This window comes from Anas platyrhynchos, chromosome 2, assembly GCF_047663525.1.
Source record: "Anas platyrhynchos isolate ZD024472 breed Pekin duck chromosome 2, IASCAAS_PekinDuck_T2T, whole genome shotgun sequence".
Taxonomy (NCBI): domain Eukaryota; kingdom Metazoa; phylum Chordata; class Aves; order Anseriformes; family Anatidae; genus Anas; species Anas platyrhynchos.
The window spans coordinates 28,228,668-28,241,471 of NC_092588.1; the positions used below are offsets into that span (position 1 = coordinate 28,228,668).

Sequence of the window (12,804 nt, forward strand, 5' to 3'; positions counted from 1 at the left end):
TTAATGGAAAAATCCTCTAACCATTCCTCTAATAATTTTGCATTATTTTTACAGTGGTTTTCCCAACAATTTCAAAACTCAGAAATATTTTTCTTTGTTCCTGCAGTCACTGAGTCTCAGAATGGTTCTGTGTCTATAAAGTGGTAAATTTCTTTGACTTCTTATCCATCTAACATGTGGATTGATGTCTTAACTTCAGCAAGAAGTGCCTTCATGCTCAGTACCATCCAATACATAATTTAAGATTAACAGAGTTAATTTTCTTGATGATGTTAATCGCATAAGCTCTTGACATACAAGTGCAAAAAAAAAAAAAAAAAAAAAGATATTATCCATTTTCCTCTCAAAACAGATACATTACTGATTTAAATTTTCTAGACCACTAAGGATTTTTTTTTGAAAAGGGACATTGGAAATTTCTGGTAACTAAAGCATTCAGACTTCCTTTTCCACTATAAAGGAATTTGGAATTATTTTAATCAGCTACTATTTAATCTATAGCAGTGTCTTTTTCTGAATTAGAAAATGGTCCTGTATCCAATATAATAAGATTAAAATGTTTATAAATTTTATGAAATTTGTGGAAAATCTGGCATAGTTGTGACAATAAAGATGACACATTTTAATAAATCATATGTATTTCATGACAGTCTTGGTTCTCAACAATTCCAGTATCATTTTAAAACCTTTCTCATAGACTTCACAGATCAATTTTTCTTAGTTTGTGAATAGTGGCACCTTGTGAATGAAATTATAAACAATAAATTAAAAAAAGTTTGAATACTGAACAGAAAAATAACAATGATTCTTTACATGTTTTTCATAAATTATATTCATGCTGTTTTGATAATACATGATTCCAAGATGAATAAAATGTATTCTTCATTTGTGTAAATTCTGTGCAATTCCTGTGAAACTTACTGGACCTTGCTTTCCCCCTCCCTCCAGCCTCCCATCAAATCCTCTTTTCAAGAAGGTTGTTACATTTCTTCTCAGAAATTTTTTAAAGACAGGAATGGTCTTTAAGTTTTTTAAACAGTTAAAATAGTAACAGCATTTACCACATTTTTATCCTTCTATTTATTTAAGAATAAGTGCTTGCTACTATGGATTTCTATTTTCGTTATTACTTCTTCAAAAGTCTGTGAAGCACCGTATTATCTCAGAACTTTAAATGGTATTTTTCCATGAGAGAAACATATTTTTACTGGAAAGTTCCTTAGAGTCACAGTTCAGCAGAAGAAATTACAAAATTGAATTAGTGCATAAATCAGAGAAAATATTTATTTACAGACATGTAAAAATTATGTTACAGCATTTTAAAGAAAACTGTAATGACTCATTAATCTGCTCTACATGGGCAAACCCTGAATACTTCAGTTTTGACTTGCAGTGGTATTGATTAAAAACATGACGGCTTACAATATTGTAGTTATCTACATAGTTTAATTACATATTTTTTTTCAGAACAAAAAGTGGATCTACAGAGAAAAACAATAAGAACAGCAGCAATATATAAGAGTTTACAAAAGTAAAAATATTTTTTATCGATTGATCCAAACTTTAAAGCTTTTTTAGTAAATATTTTCCATTCACGTAGCTGCACAGTCTTGAAACAAATATCTGAAATACACAGAGCATGTAGGTCTCTGTAAAAAATAAATTTATATAATTCAGGACTGCCCATAAAGCATTTTATATGACTGTTGACTAGCCAAGCTTCTTGAGAAGATTCTTTATGTTTCTATTCTTCCATATTGCAAGTGATGAGCAATATTAAACAAACAAAAAACCCAAGCAACAAAAAACAAAACTAACAAAACCAATGTAAAGATGTACCATACGTGTATTAATGGCAAACAACACTGAGCATACTGCATACATGACAAGAATAGAACTATCAAGCTTTGTTGAAGCTACCAGCATCCCTTGTGGTGATTTGAAGCAAACATGCCATTAAGAGACTTTGCTAGGAATAGACTGCCTGGCACAACAAGCTTCTGTGTTGCAAATGAAACAGTGCCTTATGATGGCACCTTATCAAAGGTTTCTTTTTGTGTTTGAAATATATTCTGAACTTAAGCTGTGGTGTGAAAAAGGGTTGATATTAAGACTGTGAAATCATTTCTGTGAATATATACTCTAAAGATAATGTTTAGAAAGATGTTTGTAAAAATCTAAGGGTGTTTTTTATAGATTATTAGATCACTTAGAATGGAGGTGGTAAACACACCTAACTGTTTCCCATATGTAACTATCAACACCAGTATGAAAACTGATCTGTTTCTTGGATGACATTCTGCATCTTTCAGAATCAGCCAGCAGTTTACATAACTCAAATGGGCAAAATGCCCATTCAGATGCTAAGATTTGGACTTATTTTAACTGTCAGCCAAAGATGAAGATCCCGAAGTGACAATTTTTGTTGCATTTTTGCTGTTAACAATGATCATAACCTATACTATGCAGAGAAATAGTGGAGAAAGTGCAGAAATATTTCACTTTTTGATTTGACCTAACATTCCACTTACACAGAAGTAGTATCTTTTCTTTTTACTTCTCTGGGTCTGTCACCTTTGGCATATTCTGAGTTTGCAATTGCTAATGTTCATGTGTAACTACTTATATTATTCTTTCCTTAATTAAGTAGCTAGATACTACTCAGCTCTCTGGTAAACTCATGTAACTCTACAGACAATATACAAGCTGAAGATAAGATACACAAACATAAGTGAGAGTAGTATGTTACATAATCTAGTGAAGTAAATTCCCACTCATCTATAGATAATTTAATTCAAATATATGCTCTTCTTCCAAATATTTGAAGAGTATCACTCTTGTGATGATGGTTTCCATGCTGGAAACCTGACCAGAGTCCTTGAGCTCCCACCTCCTCATAACCCCACTTTTTGGCAGTGAACCTAGCATCTCACAAACAGCTGTTTTTATAGAAATTGAAAATTCGATCTATTATAGTATTTCTCTGATAACTTTCCCTTTCTCTTTCTCTTTCTCTTTCTCTTTCTCTTTCTCTTTCTCTTTCTCTTTCTCTTTCTCTTTCTCTTTCTCTTTCTCTTTCTCTTTCTCTTTCTCTTTCTCTTTCTCTTTCTCTTTCTCTTTCTCTTCTTTAGCATATAGGGTTCATCTGTGTGGTGTTGGATGAAACCAAACACCAGATACCCTGACAAAGACATCAGTCAAGGCTGATAAGCTTCAGATTGCCACACAACTGAGGTCTGAGCTTCATTTGACTGGGAAGGGTATTTACATAGCATAAATATGTAAATGATGTCTCATCTCTCATCTTCCAAGATGTCTCTCACTCTTGGAAGGCTGTTGCTATTAAATTATTTTTTCCTCCTTCAATTACTTTAAAGACATGTCTCTTTCTATAGGAGTATATCTCACGTAAATAAATATCTCTTCATCATTTCATGTCATCTGCAGCATTGAGGAGGCCTAGCTTTGGGATGATGAACAAGTTGCTACTCAGCGAAGTACCCATACTTGTACCCATATCATACATGCTATGATACCCTTAATATCTCAGTAATGCAAGAGAAATAATCCATCTATTCTGTTTGAAAGGAAATATTTATTGAGAAGCTCTATGCTGAGATTACCCCTACAACATCTGTAATAATTAATTATTCCAACTTCAGGCTTCTAGAAAGGTGTTAGGAGTTTGAGAGTGGAAAGACTACTGCCAAAAAATAAAACAACCAATAAAACAATCAGTAAGACAACTTAGTCTGTCAGGTATTGACAGCCTATAAGTAATGCACCTGGCTAGACAGGAAATTTGCTCCCATGTAAACTTCTCATATGGTAACAAAAAACTGCCTTTAGAGATTTGCAGATACGGCTGTAACAACTGCCTAGTGAGTGGCATCACAGAAAGCACTTATCTGATTAAAGGGATTAACAAGTGGATCCAATTTACAGTTTATCAAGGATTGCTCTCATATTTTGTCATTTTTACTTTTTATCAGCTATCTCTATTAGTAAACATGATTATTTTAAATGGAAAATATAATAAAAAATAATGGAAAATACCATACAATGTATTTAAGTGTGACACTAATTATAATGATCTTGTTTGAATTAAGCTGTAAACAAAGAAGTGCAATATCACCTGACTCTAAATATGGTAAAACATGCTAATCATAAAAATAGCTTTTAGAAATATACATTTGTATACAGTGTTTCTCACACCTGTTAAATATGTCCTTCATATTATTATGATACAGTACATTGGCCTTTAAGACATCAAAATTAAAAAAATAATACCAATAATTAGCCAGAGAAAAACACATTTACAATCTAAACCATAAAAATCTGACAATTGTACAGCTTAGAACATATAAGAAATGGAATTTCTAATATTTTAACAGTAATGTCCTTTTTAATAAGTAAATTGCATTTTTGTACAAATTGAATCAAAGGTCTTGCTAGCCAGTAAGAAACCACGGTTCACAATTTTCTGTTGGGAAGTCAGAGTTTCTCTTCTCAGCCTTCAGGGGATTCACACATGGCATCTCATCACTTTATCTGTAGAAACTGAGAAACAAGAAATGTTTGCTTTAGTATGAAGACAGAGTATTTATTTCAGCAGATCCTCAAAAAGAAGCCAAGACTACAGGGTAAATGAGCTGTGTTTTTTTTTTTTTTTTTTTTTTTTCACAAATCAGTCAAATATCAATATCCATCAGATATTCACACCTTAAAACTTTGAGGGCTAATGGGCTGATTGTGGACCCGCAGCAGTAGACAACCAGGACTGTGCAGCAGTCCTGAGTTAGGCCACAAGGCCCAAAATAACCACAGTGAATCAAGCAAGAGCTGTTGAGGTTGAAGTAAGCTTCCCCTCAGTAATGTTATTTGAACAACTGTTTGATACTTTCTCTTTTTGCTGTAGAAAATTCAAGAATGCTTCTTAGACACTTTTCAATGAAATGCTTTATTTGCATAATAACCTTCAATCTAAATAAATTGCATGTAAGATTCTTTGCTCAGTCCCATTGCACTATTTATGCATCTCATTCTGCACCATTTACATTGAGTGTGTGCTTTCAGCAATGCTTATTGTTACCAGGTTGATGAGTCTTTCCTCAGTGGTTTTAACATTATCTACTTTATTATAATTTCTGTGTACATATTCTAGGCTTTAATTGCATATTCCTTGATTTCTGTTATTGTTTTTCCAGCCACAGTGTGAAACAGCAAAAATACAGTGTCAGCAATGCTTCTGAGGGTCACTCAGAGGCCTGAGGCAGATCACATCTAAAAATCTCTATCCTGTTATGGGTTCCATGAACGCTACTAGCTTCAGCTGGTCATTCAGTGATTCTACAGGGAAGCACCAGACATACCAGCTCCACCTACCCACAGGAAAACTGACAATGCTTTCCCAGTCACATCTGTTTGGAAAACTAACAGTAGAAAATGTTAATAGGAACTGAGAGTTTCTTTTTTAAGTGAAATATCCAACATAAGGTTTTATTATTAATTTTAAATTATTATTATTATTTTAATTTTGTCATGAAAAAAATCTTGTTGCCAATTTCTTTTTCCTTTTTTTTTTTTTTTTTTTTTTTCTTTTCTGTAACACATATAATTTTCTATAACTGAAGAAAAACTGCTGACACAACCTGGCAGACCTCTGATAAAAATCTGAAAAATTTCTAGATATTCTTTTCAACCAATTTCCTCTTCCTCCACTGTATTTTAAATCTACCTTTTTCTTCCCCAGAAAAAAAAAGGGGGGGGAGGGGAGGGAAGATTTATGTTAAAAATTCAATTTACTGACAACCTAGTTTTCCAAAGAAAAATGTTTCATCAGAAATATCAAGGTCCCTTCAGGACTGGTCTCCTTCTCTTTGAAGCAGACAGCCATCAGATTTCCCCCTTGTTTTAAAGGCAGTGCCAGATTTCTGGTTGTACCTTTTCCAGGTAAACAGAATTAGAGTGAAAGCTCATGTGAGAGATCCCAGAACTTTTTTCTTTCAGTTAAAATATTCTGAAACTATTATTCTCTACTTGTATAGAGAAAAATCTTGGTCTTCCTCTATTTTTAGCTGCTGATCCCTGGACAGACTAACTACATGAAAAGGATTTTTAAATCCTCTCCCTAAGTCTTCAATGGTTGTTAAGTAGCCAAGAAGTAAGCTTACAAGAAGTAAGAAGAGGCCTGCGGTTCTGTTGTATATCCTATTAGCTCTAGAGAGTTCCTGTTTTCTCACTGTTTCGTCACCTATGCTTTGTTGTACCATTATGTTATTAAAAAGCAATAATTATGCAAGTAAGAAGAGAGACGGAGTTTCAAGTTATTTATCAGAGCTTTTTCCCTGCCATAAACCTTTCAAGCATTTACCTGTCACCAGCACTAAAAAGCTTCATTAGATTACTGTTATGAAGCGTTACTGCTAACCATCTGGATCCAAGCCACCAATGCTGCTTTGCTGTCATTTAGAAACATTGATAAAAATTTACCAACCCCGCTGGCCCAAAATCCCATGTTCTTGTTTCAATACATGGGCTGGTTATTTGCCTCTTAAGGTTATTTGCCTCTTAAGGCAAATAATCTTAAAAGCTGAGAAGAAGAAACTTTACAATCTGAAACAGTCAAGCTTTTATTTTCCTTAGAATGATGGTAACCCAGTGCTATGATTAATCTAGTGCAATATAACACTACTTTTATTCTATTTCTTTTTTCTGAGTAGCATGCAATTTATCAGCTGGCTTTATGGTAGTGCTGATGACATTAAAAAACACACATGATGACCAATATATTTTTTAATCTTTTCATTTCCTTCCCTTTACACATATATAAAACATCCTGAGACAAGGATGAACTGAATTACATTTAAGCTAGCAATATGGCTTTCATTTGATGTAGTTCTAACAGAAAAAATACTTTAAAAAGCATGATTTGAACGTACTGCATATAATGAACTGAATATCCCAACAGAACATGGAGTCCTGGCAGCAATAGACAATATCAAAGAAACAGTATATACTGTCCTAATTGCCATCATAATCTCTGAAAAAAGCTGGAGATAGGTTATGGAATATTTATTGGTTCATTTTCCACCTGAAATTATTTCTGCTGTTTGCTTCCCCTGTATGGCTGTCTTTGTGAGCATGAGTTATTGAAAGCACTCTTCTTAGGCATAACACTATTTCAGACTTTCACAAATGCTACTGTTACTGTTATTATAGTTCCAGTATTATCCTTCTAGCATTTTACCAGACACCAACTATACCATATTCAATTAATTTTAATTTTGCACTGTCACAATATATATAACACTGGAAAGCCAACATTATATATTAAAACCTGATTAAATGTAAGTGCTCTTCTACTTGAAGGGACCCAAACTATGATCAATAAAAATAATGGAGTAAAAATTCAGATAAAATCAAGTAAAATTCAGTAGAAATCTATAGAGTTTTCTATTATTATTATTATTTTTTTTTTTTGTAAGTTTTACCATTTTTATCACTTGTCTCCCCTCAAAGATAGTTCCACTTTCTACATCTGTAGATCTTTAGGAATGCCCTGCAAGTTAATGATGTTTCCTGGGGGAGAGCCTAGCCATCAGACAACCTGCCAGGGGCCCACCCTCTCTAAGATATGTGCTTCATAGTAATCAAGCACAATGCAATAGAATAGTTTGCACTCAGTATTTCTCCTAAGAGCATTTTACAAGAAAGTAAACTCAATATGTGTTAAAGACAACAAGACACTATTTTTTTTTTTAATTTTTATTTTGTTTAGAATTGGGTGACCCACCCCTGTCTCCCCAGCCTCCCCAAACGGTTGGAAGCTGTAATGCTGACCACTGTTCTGTGGCCAAGTGGGTGCTGTTGACTCTTCTAAATTCAGTTAGGTGGACTTTATTTCTCTGTGGGAGGTGTGACTTTTGATCTCTGCTAGCTGGACCCAAACAGAGCTCAGACTTTTTGTTGCTCTGGTTTATTTGTTCTTCCTTACAGTTCTGAAAATAAAAGGATAAACAACAAGGACATGTTCTTTGTTTCCTGTAAGTCTCTAGTTTACTTCTAATAGAGTTCATTGGAAAAGTGTTCTGGACTTTCTTTCCCATGTTCATCTTCCATACCTAAATGTATAAGTATAAAACTTAATGAGAGTATAAATTCTGCATATGTCCTTGGAAGGGTGTATAAAGAATGCACCTTGACTAAATAACCCAAAAGATGTAAATGATTAACATCTTCCCTTGAAATACATTAAAAAAATGTTTGGAGAAATGTCCCACAGAATAGGGACATTACAGAATTTATTGTATGGTTTACCCCCCAATAATTATATGCAATAAGAGCACCCAACAAGTATATGCAAGATGTTCATCTGACAAAATGCATCTGTTTTTAAGCAATCGACTGCTCTGAACAGCTTTCACTATACCATTAATCTTAGAAATTCCCAGAAAAATGCAGCTGAACAGTGGATGACTATGCACGTATACACATGGGTTTGAAACTCAAAGCCTCAAATATCCTTCCCCTTGCTATCCTACTATTTTCCTTGCCAGACAATCCAGTTCTCAAGACTAGACTTTTGAGTTAGTAGCTAGAAGGGAGACAGCTGCAGCTAATTCTGACTCCTGCTTGGTTTCAGGCAAAGTCGCACTTCTGCAGGCAGCTAACTCAATGCCTGACACCTTCCCATGTTGCTGCTGGTATCTGACTAGGCTTTGACTGTGGGTTACATGACTGCTATACATTGCTTTTTGCAAAACATCTGCAAGCCCTGTTGAGATGCAGCTTCTACACTGTCCTTTCACTTACAAGACCTGCCCTCGTTCTACCACGATCTCACATTGCAACCATGGATTAATTGCTTTGGTTGCATCTGTTGCTCACTTCTATCCTGTTATCTGTACAAATAAGAATACTGAATCCAGAGCCAAAAATTCCACTATTATTTTATTTAGGATGGCATAGTGTTTCATCTCTAATATATACATATATTTCTAATTATGAAATATAACCATCTGGACAACCAAAGAAGTGAAAAACTGAATCTATTTGTAGAACAGATTTATAACAAACAAACAAGCTCAAATCTTGAATAACCATTATTGTTCCAGATATTTCCCCCAAATGAGAAAAATCAGGATGCATTAAAAAATGCAGTAGTGCACATTGCCATTTTATTTGCAGGATCTAACTCAAGACAATATCCTTCCTTTCTGTTAAGCAGGCAACTCACACTGAGTGCAATAAACTGTAATTTATGTTTTTAGGGTATCCTGCTATTGTGGTTTACATAGCATTCATCATCATGATTGGAAATTCACAAGCAGCAAACAGGGCTTACCAAAGAAACCTGAATTTGCGTTACCTATCACATTGACTCCACAGCTGAGTTAATTTGAAATAGAGCATGCATAGCTCTGTTCATTTGAAATAACCTGTGCACTTTGCTCCCTGTTTTAAAGCATAAAATCTCTGATTAAGTAAGAGAATTCATAGAATATCCTGAGTTGGAAGGGACCCACGAGGATCCAACTCCTGGGTCCACACAGAAGCACACAAAAATAATGTATTGCATCTGAGAGCATTGTTCAAATGCTTCTTTAACTCCATGAGGCTTTGTGCCGTGCCCACTGCCTCGGGGAGGCTGTCCCAGTGCCTGACCACCCTCTCGGTGAATAACCTTTCCCTAACACCCAGCCTGACCCTCCCATCTCCATGCAGTTCCCTCAGGTCCTGTCGCTGTCCCCAGAGAGCAGAGCTCAGGGCCTGCCCCTCCGCTTCCCTTGTGAGGGAGCTGCAGGCCGCCATGAGGCCTCCCCTCAGCCTGCTCTGCTCTGGGCTGAGCAAAGCAAGGGACCTCAGCTGCTCTTCATGTGCTTTTCCCTCTAGACCCCTCACCATCTTTGTAGCCCTCCTTTGGACATGGTCTAATGGTTTTATGTACTTATACTGCAGCACCAAAACTTGCATGCAGTATTATGCAGAACAGAGCAGGACAATCTCTTCCCCCGACTGGTTGGCAGTGCTGTGTCTGAGGCACCCCAAGTATGGTATGGTTGGCCCTTTGGGCTGCCAGGGCACGTTGCTGACTGATATTCAACTTGCCATTGACCAAAAACAGAATCATAGAATATCCTTAGTTATATAGATGATTTAGTATAATGACTCTGTATGAAACAGAAATGTTCAGTTTAGTTAGTAGGGGCATATGAATATGGATCATGGGTTTACTAGTGTCGTTTGTAAGACTATGCAAAACCAGATAGACAAAATTATGGCACTAAACCAAAACTTTTTATAATGAGGTAGTGATAGAATAGTTACTGCATATAAAAATGGATGGAATTATAATTCGGTTAATATTAATAAAGAATAATTAAATGAAACAGTTGCACCTTCTTTAAATCTTCCTTCAAATGATGAAAACTAATCATTATCTTTTGTACTCTGTCAATCATACTTTAATTGCTGAAAATACTACAGAATCATTTTTCTGCTCAGTGAACAGTTTAATTGCTTTGAAGTGTTAGTACTTATGTGAGTACATGTGAGAACGGCTGTTTTACTCAGCAATGAAAACAAACTCCCATCCTTTGTATTGAAATGCTCTATTTCACTTGCTTGCCCTATAAAAGTCATCAGGAAGAATGAGAAGCCCTATCAAATACTCATTTTCCCCTGGACCAATATATCTTTTACTTCTCAGAAATCTGTGTGGGCAGATTTGTGATAAATATGGTTGAGTTTAGTGGTGGAGACAAGATCTAGTATTTTGAGAGTGCCAATGAGAACATGCTGCAGTTTTGATGATGGCCAGATGTGAGGCTGAAGGAAGACTATGGGTTAGAGTTCCCATGGTCCCTTTTGGGATTTCTTGAGAGACGTGGGCAGCAAGAAGGAGGAAAAAAACTGTCCACCTTAGTTTACGCTGTGTTTACCTTCCATTCCACTGTTTATTTATTTATTTATTTATTTATTTATTTATTTGCAGCCATTTTCCTCTACAGGGTCCCTTTTAGGAGAAGACACAGGGACCAGCAGTATAGTGTCTGGTGACAGTAGGAAGGGTCTGAAGCTGGGGGAACTGGACCTTCTGCAGAGTCTGGGGTAGGCTGCAGAGTTACCAAAGAGGGGAAGATAGAAAAGATGGAAAGGTGGGATGTGGTGCATTTGCAGGCCTTGCTGCCCAGAAGTCTTTACTCAGAACACACAAGGCTTCCCCAGCCTTGAGTCCTTCCTGGAGAAACCATGCTCCCACAGATGCATACTCCCTTTCACGTTCTCTCTTGGTTGGTATAAAGCAAGAGTGAGAAAAGCATGAAAACCAGACCAAATGCAGTACATTCTCATTTATGGCATCCACAGAATTTCCTCAGCTTGCATCAGTATGCTCTGAGAGCAATTCAATATATTCATGTGCTTTGGTGACAAATATAGCAAAGGGGAAATGTTCCACTTTCCTTTGAATATGAGGGAATATTCATACCAAATTCCCAGAGATATGACTCAAACTGCTATGTGTTTTCTGCTTCTTGAGAGTGGGTCAGTTCCATGAGAAACAAGTCTAAATGAGTCCTAGTATGCATGGTAAGCTTTCGTCTTGGTCTTGCTGAATACTACAGAAACATGGTTTTAGGATGTGGAGTGCTGTCAAGAAGTTACAGAATAAAATTCCTACTGAATTGACTTCTGATTAATGTGAGGAGCAGGGATTTCCCAGTGTGGTATGGTGATTCAATTAACATTAATGCCGAAGGCAGTAGTTCCCATTTTACCAATGCCAAGGTGCAGGTTTAAATACACAGTTTAGTGTATAAAAGAACTATTAAAACTTGTACCCTGAGGACACTCACTATATCTACACTTTATGTAGTATTTCTTTTTAATATGTACATGTAAGAGCTTATGAAGTACTAGAACTACTTTAAGCCAACTACACAGAAATAACTTCTAAACTTTCCCAGTATAGCCAAATTAGATTTTAGACAGGTGTCAAAGAACAAAGTGCACCCATGTGGGAAAAAAAAAATTGTAAGGAATGATGGTAATGAGTTCAAGAATGCCCTGTTCAATCAACAGCAGATTTTTCAGTTATTTGAGGCAGAGATTTTAGTCAACATAGAGAGCAACTGGAGAGAGGTAAAAAACAAATTAATAGAGAAGGAACGAGGACTAGAGCTCACTGGAGGAAGGAGCTGAAACCATTTAGCATGACATGCCAGAGGTACCACAAAACCTCGGAGAAAAATGTAGGAAGGAGGAGATGAATGAGGTTAACAATGACACCCAACAGATGCTTAAATAGTGGCAACAGCGTACTGAATTAAGACAATCAAATAAACACGTAAGATGTAGAGTTACCTGCAAAACACTATTACTTGCAGTGGTCTACAAGGAAATGACAATAAAACATGGTCATATTTTAAACAGCTTTTGCTTGATATTTTCCTGAGAAAGTGATTTAAATGTGAAGTGTGTAGGAGTGCCTAACTTTTTTTTTGTTTTGTTTTGTGAGGATTCCAAGAGAAGTGCCTTTAAAAGTAAACATTACAAAACAAAATAGTGGACTATGATTATTTTATAGTCTGCAAATGGTGCGTAATCTTCTAATAGCTGAGAAAGGATCAGCATAACCCTTGCAAAGAAGAAGCAGAAGAGAATTTAGCCTTTTGATTCTCTGTCTATTGGGCCAGAACACGACTTACTCATTCTGAAAGAGATTATAAAATTGTATTATACTTTTAGTAATGAACAGCAACAACAAATTCAGATACACATATCAGCATAACAGGCTGGCTA

The 12,804-nt window shown here is 35.7% G+C and overlaps 1 protein-coding gene across 13 annotated transcripts in view; it reads right to left on the minus strand.

Moving 5' to 3' along the window:
- Positions 1-1,258: 1,258 nt before the first annotated feature.
- Positions 1,259-12,804, minus strand: part of RALYL (RALY RNA binding protein like) — a 413,930-nt gene continuing 402,384 nt past the window's right edge. For all 13 annotated transcript variants that reach the window (XM_072034489.1, XM_038174147.2, XM_038174146.2 and 10 more), the window contains one exon: positions 1,259-4,560. In XM_072034489.1, the coding sequence (XP_071890590.1) occupies positions 4,526-4,560 (35 nt within the window). In that variant the 3' untranslated portion in view covers positions 1,259-4,525. The remainder of the gene's footprint in view (positions 4,561-12,804) is intronic.